The sequence below is a fragment of the Lithobates pipiens genome, unplaced genomic scaffold (genome assembly GCF_037356315.1).
Source record: "Lithobates pipiens isolate NorthernLeopardFrog02 unplaced genomic scaffold, aLitPip1_a1.2 Scaffold_19, whole genome shotgun sequence".
Taxonomy (NCBI): Eukaryota; Metazoa; Chordata; class Amphibia; order Anura; family Ranidae; genus Lithobates; species Lithobates pipiens.
In genome coordinates this window covers 596,470,629-596,488,833 of record NW_027507764.1, presented here as the reverse complement: position 1 = coordinate 596,488,833, position 18,205 = coordinate 596,470,629, and the positions used below count along the sequence as shown (strand labels likewise).

At 50.6% G+C, this 18,205-nt stretch overlaps 2 protein-coding genes and 1 long non-coding RNA gene across 3 annotated transcripts; all 3 read right to left on the bottom strand.

Moving 5' to 3' along the window:
- Positions 1-1,428: 1,428 nt before the first annotated feature.
- On the bottom strand, positions 1,429-18,202 carry LOC143997835 (mitochondrial potassium channel ATP-binding subunit-like). Its single transcript, XM_077493664.1, has 4 exons — positions 18,002-18,202; positions 3,320-3,425; positions 2,657-2,780; positions 1,429-1,988 (listed from the first exon to the last, which is right to left on the bottom strand). The coding sequence occupies exons 1-4, from the start codon at positions 18,171-18,173 to the stop codon at positions 1,974-1,976; spliced, it is 417 nt and encodes a 138-aa protein (XP_077349790.1). The 5' UTR covers positions 18,174-18,202; the 3' UTR covers positions 1,429-1,973.
- Positions 3,586-6,267, bottom strand: LOC143997836 (uncharacterized). Its single transcript, XR_013277744.1, has 3 exons — positions 6,105-6,267; positions 5,644-5,729; positions 3,586-3,848 (listed from the first exon to the last, which is right to left on the bottom strand). It is a non-coding gene; the product is annotated as an uncharacterized LOC143997836 (long non-coding RNA).
- LOC143997831 (uncharacterized) lies at positions 15,160-17,976 on the bottom strand. The gene has a single exon (XM_077493660.1). The coding sequence runs from the start codon at positions 17,565-17,567 to the stop codon at positions 15,192-15,194; it is 2,376 nt and encodes a 791-aa protein (XP_077349786.1). The 5' UTR covers positions 17,568-17,976; the 3' UTR covers positions 15,160-15,191.
- Positions 18,203-18,205: the final 3 nt, after the last annotated feature.

Genomic DNA, 18,205 nt, shown 5'->3' with positions numbered 1-18,205 from the left:
GTCTTCCGTCACCGCCGCCTTCCGTTCTTCTGCCGGGCCACCGCGCCTTCTTATAGCTCTTTTAGAGGCGGTGGCCCGGTCTTCCGTCGCCGCCGCCTTCCGTTCTTCTCCTTCTTCTTCTCCTGGAGATGTTGACTCGACGAGCTCTCCGGCCACAATGCCAGGGACGCGCTCCGCTGCCACTTATATAGGGACAATGGGGCGGTGTCACATGGGTTGGTCACATGGGTTGATGTCACATGGTAAGGGGGCGGGGTCACCATGTGACATCAACCCATGTGACACCGCCCCATTGTCCCTATATAAGAGGCAGCGGAGCGCGTCCCTGGCATTGTGGCCGGAGAGATCGTTGAGTCAACATCTCCAGGAGAAGAAGAAGGAGAAGAACGGAAGGCGGCGGCGACAGAAGACCGGGCCACCGCCTCTAAAAGAGCTATAAGAAGGCGCGGTGGCCCGGCAGAAGAACCGAAGAGGGGGACAAGACCCCCGAAGTCGGAAGAAGAGGCCGGCGGCGAGGAAGAAAGCCAGACTCCTCCGCTAGCAAAAGAGCTAGCAGAAGATAGCGGAGGAGTCCGGCGAGAAGACCCCCGAAGACGGAAGACCCCCGGAGCTGTGCAATAAAATATTTTTTCCCTGTGTTGTGTTTTTTTTTGTACTTTATTTCACAGGTGAATGGGTAGGGGTACATTGTACCCCATACTCATTCACATAGGGTGGGGGGCCGGTATCCGGGGGCCCCCTTATTAAAGGGGGCTCCCGGATTCCGATAAGCCCCCCGCCCGCAGACCCCGACAACCAACGGCCAGGGTTGTCGGGAAGAGGCCCTTGTCCTCATCGACATGGGGACAAGGTGCTTTGGGGTGGGGGGGCCGCACGCCCCCCTCCCCCAAGGCACCCCCCCATGTTGAGGGCACGCGGCCTGGTACGGCTCAGGAGGTGGGGGGCCGCCCGCTCGTCCCCACCCCCTTTCCTGGCCGGCCGGGTAGCGCGCTCGGATAAGGGTCTGGTGTGGATCTGGGGGGTACCCCCACGCCGTTTTTTCGGCGTAGGGGGTTCCCCTTGGAATCCATACCAGACCTGAGGGCCTGGTATGCTCTCGGAGGGGGGAACCCATGCCAAATTTTTTTCAGAAATTTGGCGTGGAGTGCCCTCTTGAGAGCTGATAATTCTGTCAGAGTCGCCTCCGTATAGACGGAGATCCGACTTGGAGGCGATCTCCATTGAAATCAATGGGTACCGGTCGCCTACAAGTCGGATAGAAGTAGTACAGGAACCTTTTCTGAAGTCGGAGCGACTTCAGTAGTGTGCATTAAGACGGCTCTCATTCACTTACATTGCTTTTTAAATGTTGTCCGACCTGAGGCGACTAGGGGCGACCTGAAGTCGGATCAGGAGTTGCCCCTGTGTGAATGGGCTCTAAAAGAGGAGTTCCCATTCTAAAAAAAAAAATTAAAAGTCAGCAGCTACAAATACTGCAGCTGCTGACTTTTAATAAATTGGACACTTACCTGTCCCGGGGTCCAGCGATGTGGGTGATGGAAGCCTCGCTCACCCCCCCTCCGTTCGGCAGCACCGGCATTGTAACTTGTGGCCACAGCCGGGCATCCACTGACTTTGCAATGGCCGCCCTCACGTGACACCAATATGAAGCATCACGTGATGTGACGGGGGAGGGGGTCGCCGCTGTGCATGTCTGGTGATGATGAGGACAAAGCATTGGAATTCCTGGCCACTCACCTCCACCACACGTCCTTTAGACAGGACCACGATGATATCCGCGTCGGCGATGGTGCTCAGCCGATGAGCGATCACCAAGACGGTGCGCCCGGAGGCGGCACGCTCCGGAGCCAGCTGTACCGTCCTCTCCGACTCCGCGTCCAGAGCGCTCGTAGCTTCATCCAGAATTAACACCCGCGGGTCTTTTAGAAGGGCGCGAGCAATGGCCACCCTCTGCTTCTGACCTCCGGAGAGGGTCACCCCACGCTCACCTGCCGAGAGAGGAAATGAGCGCCGGTCACTTCTGATGTGTGTTATGAGAAGACGGCCCTCTGTGGACCCGGCCGGTTCCTGGCCGCAGGTATTAGACATGTCCAAGTCATTTAGTTCCGAATTTGTTTTACAAAATTTAATTAATTTAAATTTCTGCATTTTGAGTTTCTGAAAATTCAAAAATTTGAATATTTGAAATTTCATAAATTAAAAAAAAATTCTAAAATTCTAAAATTTGGAAATTTGAAAATCCAAGAATAAGAATGAAAATCCGACAAATTCAAAAGAATCAAAATTTGAAAATCTGAAATAACTAATAATAACTATTGAATTATAAATTTTGGAATTTCCTTTCAAATTTGTCCGTTAGTGAAGGTAACGAATACGAATTTATCCGAAGTTCCGAATGATCTGAAATAACGAATGCCGAACAGCCAAATTTTAAAGGAAATTCCAATACCTAGAATTTAATAATTATTTCAAATTTTAATGATTCTTTTTTTTTTCAGATTTTCAAATTTCTGAAAATCTAAATTTTAGTTTTTTTTCGAATTTCAACATTTCTGAATTTCCAAAAAAATAAAAATAAAAAATGAATGAAATGAAAAAACAAAACAAAAAAACCCCCAGGATTCTTTGTGAGTGCAGACGTCTGTACACGGCTCACCCAGCACGGTGTCGTAGCCATCTGGAAAGTTCCGGATGAAGTCATCGGCGTTTGCCAACTTGGAAGCCTCCGGCCTCCCGAAGCGAATATTCTCCAGGACAGATGTGCCAAACAGGACGGGCTCCTGAGGGGGACAAAAATCAGTCAGGACACGGAAAATTTCAGTGTATTCTCCATGCTGCACAGTACAAGGCCTGCCGTTCAACTGCCTGGTAACAAAAATTGCTAATCAGCCAATCACATGGCAGAAACTCAATGCGTTTCGGCATCAAGACGTGGTGAGGACGACTTGCTGAAGTTCAAACCTACTTCTGGAAGGATTAGAGCTTCTGTTGGGCTTCGTACTACAATTTTGGGCTCCGGAAGATAGATTTCACCCCACTTCCTGTCTCAATGGCTCCACTAGGCAGGAAGTGACATGTTAACAGTAGCAATGACAGGAGGAAACTGGGGTGGTGGTTGGGGGGTCTTCCAGAGGAGATTTCCCTTTCACTTCCTGTTGTGATAATCTCCCCCAATAACATCCCATCCCCCACCCACAACTGGAAAACCTTTGCTCTTCTATATACTTGCACTTGTCTGTGATCGGAGTGGAAAGGGAGAATCGGGGGGAATGTTCTACAAATATGACCCCCTCCCCCCCTTCCCGGCTGGAGAACTGACCTCTGCACAGTCAGAGACGCCACCAGGAAGGACATGAGATCACCGGCTGAGAGCTCGTTCCCGGCCATCAGAGACCCGCCGGCAAAGATGGTCCCCAGGACAATACCTGCAGAGAAAACACAGAGGTTCTGTACCGGGAACCCAACACGGGGTATACACAACAGAGCAAACCTCACATACAACCTCACACGGGGTATACACACCCCACGGGATATACACAGCCCACTCCACACAGAAAATAGATTATATATATATATATATATATATATATATATACATATATATATATATATACACATATAGGTGTGGGACTTTTAGGGCACAACATATTTTGTTCCAATCAAATTTATTCAAAATTGATAAGATTCAGACAAGTGCAATTCATACAACAATAGATTACAATAAAATACAATTGTATATAAAACCAGTCGATTTCAATACTGTAGAAATGCACATGATAGTCTGTACAGCTTGACGTGTTTCTTGGACAAAGTCCTCTTCATCAGGACAGACTTTCTATACATGCCAGCTAGATAGAGGAACATACTTTAAAGTATTCATATCAATACAATTTCAATTTAATTGTTTAATACTCTACATAAAAAAATTATCCCCATGGGGGGTGCAAAGAATAGGGGAGGTGGAGAGGTGACCCCAAGTCATGCTGTGGATTAGCAATATACACCTGAATTTGTTAGGCTTGTTAATAACACATCTGTGGGCTGGCTTCATAATCCTCCCAGAGAGCTCAGGGCTCACATTGGGAGACGGCTCCACCCTACAGGCGGGAGGCCTGGTCTAGGAGGTCGGGAGGGTCCCAGGTGGAGACGGCTCCACCCTACAGACGGGAGGCCTGGTCTAGGAGGGAGGGAGGGTCCCAGGTGGAGATGACTCCACCCTACAGACGGGAGGCCTGGTCTGGGGGTCGGGAGGGTCCCAGGTGGAGATGACTCCAGAAGAAAGACAGGAGGTCTCTAGGAGTCTAAGGTTGCAGGTGGCAGTCTGAACATGTGTGTCTGCAGGGGGCAGATGTGGCCCGCGATCGAGCAGCACGAAGTTGAGCAGATAAACAGCTAGTAAGCAAGGAGGCTGAATTGTGTGTATACAGTGATGGTGGAACCCCCTGCGAGGGAAGATTACTGTTTGAACTTTCTTTTCTGTTCCTTTAATAAAAGCGGGCTGCCATTACAAAGAGTCTGGTGTGACACGTTTTCTGGAAAAATGCGCCACTTGAACCCAATCACCCCGATATCTTACAATTGGTGGAGGATGCGGGCAGAGATGGCGCTATTTTTTTTATACAGTTCTAAAAAAATAAAAAAAAAAGGTGTCACTTTTATTCCTATTACAAGGAATGTAAATATCCTTTGTAATAGAAAAAAAGCACGACCGGTCCTCTTATATATGACATCCGGGGGGGTCAGAGAGACCTCAAATCTCATATTTACACTAAAATGCAATGATAAAAATAAATAAATAAATTAAAAAAAAGTTAAATAAAACGTTGCTTTAGTAGTGGGGGCCATCTTCCTCTCACTCGGCATCCAGCCTGTCAGGGGAAAGAACGCGATCGTCTGGCTGCTACCGATGGAGACGACCGGAACGTGGTGGGGGCCCCCTGATAAAAGTGATCTTGCATTCCGCCACAGAGACCACTTTTATCTGAAAGCGGACCGCCCACCGTTGAAGAGGATATCGGGGGTTACGGTAGCGTTCTTCTGCCATAACAATACTATTCTCCTTCAAACGGCCGCCGTATAATGACAATAAAAAGCCTTCTGTGTGCAGCCCCCCCCCATATTTACCTGAGCCCACCCCTAATACTTACCTGAGCCCCCCCCCCCCCCCCTAATACTTACCTGAGCCCCCCCCCTATACTTAGCTGAGCCCCCCCCATACTTACCTGAGCCCCCCCCATACTTACCTGAGCCCCCCCCCATACTTACCTGAGCCCCCCCATACTTACCTGAGCCCCCCCTAATACTTACCTGCCCCCCCCCCTCTATCCAATAATGTTGCCCGAGAGCCTCAAAGTCCAGGGACTCTGGATAAGCAGAGTCTCCCCCCTTTGGGTGGAGCTCCACTTTAATTAACAGAATGCAATCTGATTGTAAAATCTCCAAACAATTCAATTACCATTCATCAAAAACCGAACCAACTCCGTCCGAGTGATCCCGGCGGGTACAGACCGATGTGATATCCGTCACCAATCTGTCCTGACCAATCACATTACCCTACATTCTCTAATCTGCAATGTGACAATGAGAGCCGGGATGTGATTGGATGATAGGAGAACTCAGACTGAATATAAAGAGAACACTCACTCCACCTCTCTGTCTTCCATAGCGAACGCTCTGACCGTCCGTACGTTCCCCAGACCCTCGTCTGCAACTCCAGTGGCTTTGGCAATCTGAATAAAGGAAAGAGATCACATGACTGGAGAGGTGGAAAGAGATCACATGACTGGAGAGGTGGAAAGAGATCACATGACTGGAGAGGTGGAAAGAGATCACATGACTGGAGAGGTGGAAAGAGATCACATGACTGGAGAGGTGGAAAGAGATCACATGACTGGAGAGGTGGAAAGAGATCACATGACTGGAGAGGTGGAAAGAGATCACATGACTGGAGAGGTGGAAAGAGATCACATGACTGGAGAGGAGGAAAGAGATCACATGACTGGAAAGGAGGAAAGAGATCACATGACCGCAGGGGTGGAGAGGAACACACAATATGGTGCCCCCACCTGGGGGTATGCAGAATATGGAGGGGGGGGGGGTCTTACCTGCTCCTGGGCACGGCGGGATAATCTGCGCAGGAAGGAGCCAATCAGGGCCCCGGCCCCCACCAACACGGCATCACTACCACCAGCAGGCCGGTCAGCTTAGGAGAGATGTAATAGAGGGATTCAAAGCAGCCCAAGGTCTGAGTGCTGTTCCTGAGACCCTGCGGAGAATTACAGGACGGGTCACCCCAAAAATGACAAGACCCCCCCAACAGTCACCCCCAATGTATGATAAAAACCTCAACAAGAAGAAGCCCATGGAGAACAGTCTACACACTGCCAATATTTCTAAAGAGGGCCGTCCTTGGAATACAGACCCCGCCCCCAATCCTACCTGTACAGGTACCACCAGCCCCATACAAACCCAACAGAATACAGACCCCACCCCCAACCCTTCTACCTGTACAGGTGCCAACAGCCCCATCTTGGTAGGTCAGAGGCAGGCGGGGGCCCCTATAATACACTCACCTGAGAAATGACCTGCTTGAAGGAGGACTGGAACCAAATGATGGGGGGGAGGGTATGGTGGGGGTAGGTGGGGGGTATGATGGGGGTAGGTGGGGGGTACGGTGGGGGTAGGTGGAACCACTCCTAACCCTTGTGGACGGCCTTCCCAGAAGAAGTGAAGCTCTTATAGCTGCAAAGGGCCAACTCAATATTGACCCCTCCGGACTGAGACATCATTACATTTCATGTGTCCCAATACTTTTGGTAATATAGTGCTGGTTGTACCCCAATGAAAAGTCAGCCTGTTGCTATGGAAACCCCAAATCCCTCCATCAGTGCCGGACCTCACAAACGCTCTTCTGGAAGAACGGCCCCCCTATGGGGATCTATGGGGTAGAGTTGGACAGAAGTAACACTACCTAGGGAAGGCATGCTGCCCCTCCCCTTTTCATGGAGGCTCCGCCCATCACTCACCTGAGCAGGGCGAGTAGTTTGAGGGCGGGGCCCCGCACCTCCTGCAGGTAGTTCCCAGCATGCTCCCGGGTGTAGCAGGACACGACATTCACCAACTCCCCGAGGATGAGCGGGATCTGAATGTTCAGCAGAGCGGCAGCCAACTGAGGAGACAGAACACTGTGATGTCATCATATCGCCCACAGAGAGCGCGGCGCTGTGCTCATATCGCATCATTATCTGCTCACTGATATCCCTCCTGACACCATTCCTAGAGCTCCACCTACTGGCCAAGTCTGAGAAGACAGCAAGATTCATCCCAGACCTACACCCCATACACTGTGCTGTACACTACACCCCCCCCATACACTGTGCTGTACACCCCCCCATACACTGTGCTGTACGCTACACCCCCCCATACACTGTGCTGTACGCTACACCCCCCATACACTGTGCTGTACATGTTGGGTATCGATTTACTCGGCGTAACATTATCTTTCACAATATATAAAAAAAAATAAAAATTGGGCTAACTTTACTGTTGTCTTTTTTTTTTTTTATTAAATAAAAAAATTTTCCCCAAAAAAAGTGCGCTTGTAAGTCCGCTGTGCAAATACGGTGTGACAGACAGTATTGCAACGACCACCATTTTACTCCTCTAGGGTGTTAGAATAAATAATAAAAACATTTTTTTTTTATATAATATGTATAATATATATATATATATATATATATATATATATATATATTATATATAAAAAAAAAATTTTATTATTTATTCTAACACCCTAGAGGAGTAAAATGGTGGTCGTTGCAATACTGTCTGTCACACCGTATTTGCACAGCGGACTTACAAGCGCACTTTTTTTGGGGAAAATTTTTTTATTTAATAAAAAAAAAAAAAGACAACAGTAAAGTTAGCCCATTTTTTTTTTTATATATTGTGAAAGATAATGTTACGCCGAGTAAATCGATACCCAACATGTCACGCTTCAAAATTGCGCCCGCTCATGGAATGGCGACAAACTTTTACCCTTTAAAATCTCCATAGGCGACGTTTAAAAAATTCTACAGGTTGCACGTTTTGAGTTACAGAGGAGGTCTGGGGGTAGAATTATTGCTCTTACTCTACCGATCGCAGCGATACCTCACATGTGTGGTTTGAACAACGCTTTCATATATGTGTTGGCTTCTGCACGCAAGCTTGGCGAGACAGGGCGCATTTAAAACATTTTTTTTTCTTATTTTAACTTTTATTTTTATTTTTTTCACTGTTCTTTTAAAAAAAAAAAAAAATGTGTGTCACTTTTATTCCTATTACAAGGAATGTAAAAATCCCTTGTAATAGAAAAAAGCATGACAGGTCCTCTTTTATATGAGATCTGGGGTCAGAGAGACTCACATCTCATATTTACACTAAAATGCAATTTAAAAGAAAATTGTCATTTGAAAAAAATAAATAAAATGTCCCTCTAAGAGCTATGGGCAATGACTTGGAGACAGGTGGGGGGCGCTATCTTCCCCTCACTCGTCTCCATGTCAGGCCAGGGACAGGTCCAGATCGCCGTCACCGACCCGGCTCCTAACTTTTTTAGCTGGCTCCTAGATTCCAAGCAAATTTGTCAACCCCTGTCATACACTGTGCTGTACACTACACCCCCCATACACTGTGCTGTACACTACACCCCCCATACACTGTGCTGTACACTACACCCCCCATACACTGTGCTGTACACTACACCCCCCATACACTGTGCTGTACACTACACCCCCCATACACTGTGCTGTACACTACACCCCCCATACACTGTGCTGTAACAAACTGAAAACGTCATCAACTGCCGCCACTGTGCCCCCCCATCAACTTCCACCACTGTGCCCCCCCCATCAACTGCCGCCACTGTGCCCCCCCCATCAACTGCCGCCACTGTGCGCCCCCCCCCCATCAACTGCCGCCACCGTGGCCCCCCCATCAACTGCCGCCACCGTGGCCCCCCATCAACTGCCGCCACCGTGCCCCCCCCCCATCAACTGCCGCCACCATTATATGAGGGAATCTGAGGATGGGGATGACCAGAGGACACACTGTGCTGTACACTACAACCCCCCCCATACACTGTGCTGTACACTACAACCCCCCCATACACTGTGCTGTACACTACACCCCCCCATACACTGTGCTGTACACTACACCCCCCATACACTGTGCTGTACACTACACCCCCCATACACTGTGCTGTACACTACACCCCCCATACACTGTGCTGTACACTACACCCCCCCCATACACTGTGCTGTACATTACACCCCCCATACACTGTGCTGTACACTACAACCCCCCCATACACTGTGCTGTACACTACACCCCCCCATACACTGTGCTGTACACTACACCCCCCATACACTGTGCTGTACACTACAACCCCCCCCATACACTGTGCTGTACACTACACCCCCCCATACACTGTGCTGTACACTACACCCCCCCATACACTGTGCTGTACACAGAGAGGGGAAAAGAAGAAGCATTCGATCGGCTGCTGATTATGTGATAAAGAAACGATCGTCTATAATTTTATTGGTCGGTTTATTATAAAAGAGAGAAAAACAACAAAAATATCCAGATAAACATTTCAGAAAAGTTATGAATTGGAGACATTTTAATGAGGGAAATAATAAGATTTGTAAAATCCTTTTCCTGGAGAACATCACAGGACACAGAGCACCAGAGGAGGGCGAGGGGCACAAACTGAAGACGTCATCAACTGCCGCCACTGTGCCCCCCATCAACTGCCGCCACTGTGCCCCCCATCAACTGCCGCCACTGTGCCCCCCATCAACTGTGCCCCCCATCAACTGTGCCCCCCATCAACTGTGCCCCCCATCAACTGTGCCCCCCATCAACTGCCGCCACTGTGCCCCCCATCAACTGTGCCCCTCATCAACTGTGCCCCCCATCAACTGTGCCCCTCATCAACTGTGCCCCCCATCAACTGTGCCCCCCATCAACTGCCGCCACTGTGCCCCCCATCAACTGTGCCCCCCATCAACTGTGCCCCCCATCAACTGTGCCCCCCATCAACTGCCGCCACTGTGCCCCCCATCAACTGCCGCCACTGTGCCCCCATCAACTGCCGCCACTGTGCCCCCATCAACTGCCGCCACTGTGCCCCCCCCATCAACTGCCGCCACTGTGCCCCCCATCAACTGTGCCCCCATCAACTGCTGCCACTGTGCCCCCCATCAACTGCCGCCACTGTGCCCCCCCCATCAACTGCCGCCACTGTGCCCCCCCATCAACTGCCGCCACTGTGCCCCCCCATCAACTGCCGCCACTGTGCCCCCCCATCAACTGCCGCCACTGTGCCCCCCCATCAACTGCCGCCACTGTGCCCCCCCCATCAACTGCCGCCACTGTGCCCCCCCCCCATCAACTGCCGCCACCCGGCATCACCCGCACCTCTCACTTTCCTGCTTCCCCTTCCAAGATGTCGGCAGTACGAGGAGAATCAGCGGCCAGAACATCCCCCAATATACGGCGGGGGGAGAAGAATAAAGTCTGTGGTAAACTCTGACAGAGGGTATAGCACAGCACAAGCGCTCACTACCGCCGTCTGATTGGCTGATGATGTCATTCCGGTCACTCCCCCAGCACCAGATATACAGGAGGGGGCCCAAGTCTCCCGCGAGCTCCGCTGTGCTAAACACAAGCCAAGCCGGTGTCTTGTAAAATAGTGTCCCCCATCAGATGCTGTCCCCTGTGTACTGCGCATGCGCAGTACACAGGAACACAGATTACGAAAATTGCCGAGGACGAACGGCGCCTGCGCCGTGAGTCCAGGTTCTATCCCCACTATCCACTATGAAAGACAGAAGTTGTCAGACAAATCTGATTTCTTTTTATGAGGAGGTAAGTAAAACCTTGGACAGAGGGGTGGCGGTGGACGTGGTATACTTGGACAGAGGGGTGGCGGTGGACGGGGTATACTTGGACAGAGGGGTGGCGGTGGACGTGGTATACTTGGATTTTGCGAAAGCGTTGGATACAGTTCCCCACACACGGCTCTTGTGTAAGGTAAAGTCTACAGGTTTGGAAACATCAGTTTGTAAATGGATAGAAAATTGGCTAAAAGACAGAATTCAGAGAGTCGTGGTTAATGATTCTTAGGCCGCGTACACACGGGCGGACTGTTCGCCCAACTTTGTCCGTCAAACAGTTTGAGCGAACAGTCCGCTCAAAATTAGCATGGACGGACATGGCCACACACGACGAACAAACAGTTTGCTGAAACCGTGCGCGATGACGTGAACGGCACGTACGACGGGACGAAAAATACAACGTCCTATACACTGCATTATAGCTTTCGGCGTGTAAATCCTTTCTGAGCATGCGCGGAACTTTGTTTGACGAACAAGCCTACACACGAGCGGGCTGTTCGCTGAAACAAGGTTTCAGCGGACAGTTTTTCGGAATTTCCGAAAAACCTTGTCCGTCCAACTGTCCGCTGAAACTGTCCGCTGAAAGCCCACACACGAGCGGACTGTCCGCCCAAACACTGTTCAGCGGACAAAGTTGGGCGAACAGTCCGCCCGTGTGTACGCGGCCTTACTCTGAATGGTGTAAGGTTATCAGTGGTGTACCCCGAGGTTCAGTGCTGGGACCCTTACTTTTTAACATCTTTATAAATGATATGGGGTCTGGGATCAAAAGTAACATTTCCGTCTTTGCAGATGACACCGAGATATGCAGGGGAATAACCGCCTTACAGGATGTCACCAATTTACAAGCCGACCTCAATGCTCTGTCTAATTGGGCGACTATGTGGCAGATGAGGTTTAATGTTGATAAATGTAAAGTTCTGCACTTGGGGCCTAAGAATATGCATCATACATACTAGGGGGAGTACAACTGGGGGAATCCATAGTGGAGAAGGATCTGGGGGTTTTGGTAGACCATAAGCTCAATAACAACATGCAATGCCAAGCTGCTGTTTGCAAAGCGAGCAAAGTCCTTTCCTGTATTAAGAGAGGTATGGACTCCAGAGAGAGAGAGATATCATTTTTCCCCGGTTCAAATCATTAGTAAGACCTCACCTGGAATATGCAGTTCAGTTTTGGGCACCAGTTCTCAAAAAGGATATCGGGGAACTGGAGAAAGTGCAGAGAAGGCCAACCAAACTGATAAGAGGCATGGAGGAGCTCAGCTATGAGGAGAGATTAGAGGAACTGAATTTATTCTCTCTTGAGAAGAGGAGATTAAGGGGGGATATGATCAACATGTTCAAATATATTAGGGGTCCATATAGTGAACTTGGTGTTGAGTTGTTCTCTGTACGGTCAACCCAGAGGACACGGGGGCACTCTTTACGTCTAGAGGAAAAGAGATTTCATCTTCAAGTACGGAAAGGTTTCTTCACAGTTAGAGCTGTGAAAATGTGGAATAGACTCCCTGCAGAGGTGGTTCTGGCCAGCTCAGTAGATTGCTTTAAGAAAGGCCTGGATACTTTCCTGAATCTACATAATATAACTAGGTACTAACATAGGTAAAGTTGATCCGGGGAAAATCCGATCGCCTATTGGGGGATCAGGAAGGAATTTTTTTCCCCTGCTGTAGCAAATTGGAGCATGCTCTGCTGGGTTTTTTTTCGCCTTCCTGGATCAATTGTGGGCATAAAATTGGGTATCTGGATTGTACGATTATTTTTTATTTTATTTATTTGTTTTTAAGGTTGAACTGGATGGACTTGTGTCTTTTTTCAACCTGACTAACTATATCCAACTGGACATAGAGTTAGAATAAAAAAGAGCCGAGCGGAGCGAGGCCGAGCCCGAAGCGTGGCGAGCGAAGCTCGCCCGCGAGGGGCCCTCTAAAATTCTTAACCCTATGTCCGCTTGGATAGTGGGGCTACCTCCTCCACTCACGGCGCAGGCGCCGTTCAACTTCGGAGTTTTTCCGAAGCTTCGGCTGCTCCGTACTGCGCATGCGCAGTACGGAGCGGACAGCATTTGATGGGCGGACTGTATTAGGCAGAACACCGGTTACCTCAGAGACTGAGAGCTGGGCGAGCGGGATTGTCATCATAAAAAGTGTGACGGAAGTGACATTTCATCGCCGCCATCTTCCTACACCCCGCGCTCCTCCATAATAAGGAGACACTGAAAAGGGGTAAGCGGACATCTTGCTACACCCACCGGAGTTTTGCCTTTCACACGCTTTTTTTAACACTAAATTGAGTTTCTGTAGTGAAATACAAAGCTTAGATCTCCGGGTGACTGGTTACATGTTGAATTTTAAAGGCAGCAAAACTTCTGTCAGATTAACAAACCTACAAGATCAGCACACTTGCCGCAGCTTTTAAAATTCAACATCTAAACAGTAACACGGAGTTATAAGTTCTGTATTTCACTATATAACCTCACTTTACTGTTAAATAAACGTATAAAGGGCAAAACTCCGGTGGGTGTAACAAGATGTCCGCATGGCGGTGTAGTGTCATATTTTCTCCCCATCATAGAATGTTCCGGAAGTGGCGTTGCGGCCAGAAATTTAGCACTGCGCATGCGCCATGCGTTCCAAACACTTGCGCCATGCGCTCCAAATGATTTGCGACAATGCAGACCAGTGAAACCGTCAGATAATGTCAGAGAAGTGAGGGGAGGTAATCCCCTCCCTGAGCCACACAGTTACCCGCTCTCTCTCCGCCGCTCTCCGCTCTGTCTAAAGTTAATGTCACGATTACCTCCCCTCACTCCCGTGACATTATCTGACGCTTTCACTGAACTATATTGTCGGAAATACTCTGGAACGCATGGTGCAAGCATTTGGAACGCATCGCGCATGTGCAGTGCAAAATTTCTGGCGGCAAAGTCACTTCCGTAGCATTCTGTGATGGGGAGCAAAATATGACACTACACCCCTTCTCACTGTACACTATTGAGTACAGGGTGTAGCAAGATGGCGGGGACTAAACGTCACTTCCGTTATACTTTCGGACAGGTTGCCTAATCTGACAAAACACTAGCTCCGCTCCGGTCATGTATTGCCGTGGGCGCCGGTGTCTTGTCATATAAGGTCCCCCATCCGATAGTGTCCGCTGTGTACTGCGCATGGGCAGCAACACAGATTCCGAAAATTGCCGAGGAGGAACAGCGCCTGCGCGGTGAGTCCAGGTTCCATCCCCACTATCCAAGTGGACATAGAGTAGGAATATAAAAGAGCCGAGCGCAGCGAGGCCGAGCCCGAAGCGTGGCGAGCGAAGCGAGGGGCCCTCTAATATTCACAACCCTATGTCCGCTTGGATGGTGGGGCCACCACCTCCACTCACCGCGCAGGCGCCGTTCAACTTCGGAGATTTTCCGAAGCTTCTTCTGCTCCATACTGCGCATGCACAGTACGGGGCGGGCGCTATATGATGGCCGGACACTATACGGCACAACACCGGGCTGTGCGGGGCGGGTGAGGAGAGTTGTAGGAGGAGGTCAGAGGGGTGGAGATGAGACACAGACTCAGCTATCCCTCCTGATAGTACAGCTGAGAGCTGATTGGACTACAGCTTCCCAAGGTGTGTGTGTGACTCCTCCCCCTACCTGTGATACCCCTCCCCCTCACCTGTCATACCCCTCCCCCTACCTGTCATACCCCCCCCCCCACCTTTTCAGAAATAACTTGCTAAAAAGACAACTTTTTTTTTTTTTTAAGTTTTATTTAATGTCTTCATTTTTCCATAAAAGTGTCAAAAATGTAAAACCTCAAAAACACAAACAGTAAATAATCGAATATTCTTTCACTTTTTGAATTGCATTATTAATAAAGTCTTTATTATGTCCTTTAAATCTTTCTCTGTCCACTCCCTGGATCAGTCTGTATTAATGGCAATGAGATCCTTCAGTTGTGGGGTCCAAACAATCCATAGAGGCGGGGGATGGGGAGGCCTTGTACCTGTTTTCAGGGATGTTCAGCTTGTAGATACAAGTCAGGGGAATCATAAAGATCGACCTACCGGTGATAACCCCCCCTCCCCCCCCACTATTTATACCCCCCCACTACATGTGATAAACCCCCCCTCCCCTCCACCTGTCATACCGCCCACCACATGTGATAACCCCCCCTCCCCCCCACCTGTCATACCCCCCTTCCCCCCCACCTGTGACACCCCCTCCTTGCCCCACCTGTGATACCCCTCCCCCTCAACGTTTCTTCATTGGCTGCCATTTACGCCGGATGTAGTCACGGATGTGAGCCTTAAGGGACTTCTTGCTGGAAGGTGCACCACTAGTCTGCGCAGACTCGTCCCGCGTGGGCTCTTCCTGTGTGAGCTCCTCTTGTACGGGGTCGTCCTGCGCAGACTCGTCCCGCGTGGGCTCTTCCTGTGTGAGCTCCTCCTGTACGGTGTCGTCCTGCGCAGACTCGTCCCGCGTGGGCTCTTCCTGTGTGAGCTCCTCCTGTACGGTGTCGTCCTGCGCAGACTCGTCCCGCATGGGCTCTTCCTGTGTGAGCTCCTCTTGTACGGTGTCGTCCTGCGCAGACTCGTCCCGCGTGGGCTCTTCCTGTGTGAGCTCCTCCTGTACGGTGTCGTCCTGCGCAGACTCGTCCCGCGTGGGCTCTTCCTGTGTGAGCTCCTCTTGTACGGTGTCGTCCTGCGCAGACTCGTCCCGCGTGGGCTCTTCCTGTGTGAGCTCCTCTTGTACGGTGTCGTCCTGCGCAGACTCGTCCCGCGTGGGCTCTTCCTGTGTGAGCTCCTCCTGTACGGTGTCGTCCTGCGCAGACTCGTCCCGCGTGGGCTCTTCCTGTGTGAGCTCCTCTTGTACGGTGTCGTCCTGCGCAGACTCGTCCCGCGTGGGCTCTTCCTGTGTGAGCTCCTCTTGTACGGTGTCGTCCTGCGCAGACTCGTCCTGCGTGGGCTCTTCCTGTGTGAGCTCCTCTTGTACGGTGTCGTCCTGCGCAGACTCGTCCCGCGTGGGCTCTTCCTGTGTGAGCTCCTCCTGTACGGTGTCGTCTTGCGCAGACTCGTCCTGCGTGGGCTCTTCCTGTGTGAGCTCCTCTTGTACGGGGTCGTCCTGCGCAGACTCGTCCCGCGTGGGCTCTTCCTGTGTGAGCTCCTCTTGTACGGGGTCGTCCTGCGCAGACTCGTCCCGCGTGGGCTCTTCCTGTGTGAGCTCCTCTTGTACGGTGTCGTCCTGCGCAGACTCGTCCCGCGTGGGCTCTTCCTGTGTGAGCTCCTCCTGTGCGGTGTCGTCCTGCGCAGACTCGTCCCGCGTGGGCTCTTCCTGTGTGAGCTCCTCCTGTGCCGGGTCGGCGTTTGCAGAGTCATCCAGTGTAGTAGAATGTCCTCTCTGGTCCTGGGAATCCTCGGGTTTGGTGGAGTTGGCTCCCCATAGTAAAAGCAGTAGATAGAAGATGATGACTAAGTGGACCAGTAACAGGCTTACTATGAGACTCCACGGGCAGGATGGTGAGCGGAGCCCAGCGGGCATCCATTGCAAATCCCTGGTCATGATATCGCAGTTTAGGACTATGAGAAATAAGGTAAAACACCACCAGAACCAGCCTGCCTGCATGCAAGTGACCAGCAATTGGTACCAATCTCCCTCGATGGGCGTGGGTGAGTCATCGAAATCAAAAATGGAAGACGCCCAGTTGGAGACGGGGCGGAGCCAAACGACCAATTGGTACCGATCTCCCTCGTTGTTGGGCGTGGGTGGGTCATCGATATCAATAAGGGAAGACACCCAGGCGAAGACGGAGCGGAGCCAATCATTACCAAACGGCAGCACCTGGTACCGATCTCCCTCATTGATGGGCGTGGGTGGGTCATCTGTTTCTAAAGCAGAGGACTCAGTGAAGGGGACTGGGCGGAGCCAAGCAACCATCATTTTGTACAAATTCCTGCTATTGAAAAGTAGGCGTATGCCTAGGAACAGTAAGACCTCCCGCACCTCGGGGCACTTTGGTTTAATGGAGTCATAGTCTATGAATCCGCGAGTGAACAGCCAATAGATGATGCTAAAGAACAATATTAGCACGTTTATGTGACGACTGCGTATCACATTAGAGTTGATGCAGTAGGATAAGACCAGCAGGAAGTAGATCCAGGGGTTGTGCCTTTTTATCGAGGTGATCCAGGTAGGGAATTTGGGGGGATCATTTTTACTTTTCAGTATCTTCTCCGTCGCCTCTAATTTCTGGTATATTTCCTTGTTATACTCTTCTGCGTCCTCAACAATCCCCTCCGCCCCTCCCCCCACCCTAATACCTCCGTCCTCCTCCGTCCTCTCCACAAACTCCGCCCCTCCCCCCATCCTAATCCCTCCGTCTTCCTCCGTCCTCTCCACAAACTCCGCCCCTCCCCCCATCCTAATCCCTCCGTCCCCCTCCGTCTTCTGCTCCACAAACTCCGCCCCTCCCCCCATCCTAATCCCTCCGTCCCCCTCCGTCTTCTGCTCCACAAACTCCGCCCCTCCCCCCATCCTAATCCCTCCGTCCTTCTCCGTCTTCTCCTTCTGTCCTAAATCCGGCCCCGTTATCAGCAGCAGCAGCATTGTAATTATAATCTGCAGCCTCATTTTATGACAGTTATTTTCTCTATAAGTAGAATTGTAAGAAAAGTCACTTGGTGACGATTGTTATCGATCGATGTGTAGAAATCTATCAGCTATCGAATCTAATGAAATCCAATATATCCAAAATCAGCAGCTTTCTATGAAGCACCTTCTTCACTGAGAGCAAATCTCAACTGACAGCTACCATGCCTGCACACTGCTATTTATAGCCCGCAGTCATGTGACCACCACTGTGACGTCATAGGCTGCTGCTGGAATCTGATTGGCTGTTAGAGTGTAGAGCTGGGCTGGCAAAGCATCCAATCATATAACACGGAATCCTGCATGTCCTTATAAGGCAATCCCATAGAGGTCACATCTCACAGGTAGGGGGAGGGGGGGGTGTCCCAGGTAGGGGGGAAGGGGGTATGACAGGTAGGGGGCGGAGTCACACACACCTTGGGAAGCTGTAGTCCAATCAGCTCTCAGCTGTACTATCAGGAGGTATAGCGGAGTCTTGTGTCTCATCTCCACCCCTCTGACCTCCACCGACTCTCCCCACCCGCCCCGCACAGCCCGGCGCACACCGCAATACATGACCGGAGCGGAGCCGGTGTTGTAAAATTTCATGCGACCCGTGATTTTCGCTCACCCCGTCACTT

Bases quoted from the DNA above. Each gene is read 5' to 3' on its own strand.
- LOC143997831 (XM_077493660.1), bottom strand. From the start codon at position 17,567: ATGAGGCTGCAGATTATAATTACAATGCTGCTGCTGCTGATAACGGGG.
- LOC143997835 (XM_077493664.1), bottom strand. From the start codon at position 18,173: ATGAAATTTTACAACACCGGCTCCGCTCCGGTCATGTATTGCGGTGTG. The intron at 3,426-18,001 runs GTGTGTGTGACT...TTTTCTCTGCAG, and splicing joins TTGGACTACAGCTTCCCAAG to GTATTGTCCTGGGGACCATC. The intron at 2,781-3,319 runs GTCAGTTCTCCA...TGTCCCCCTCAG, and splicing joins GCGTCTCTGACTGTGCAGAG to GAGCCCGTCCTGTTTGGCAC.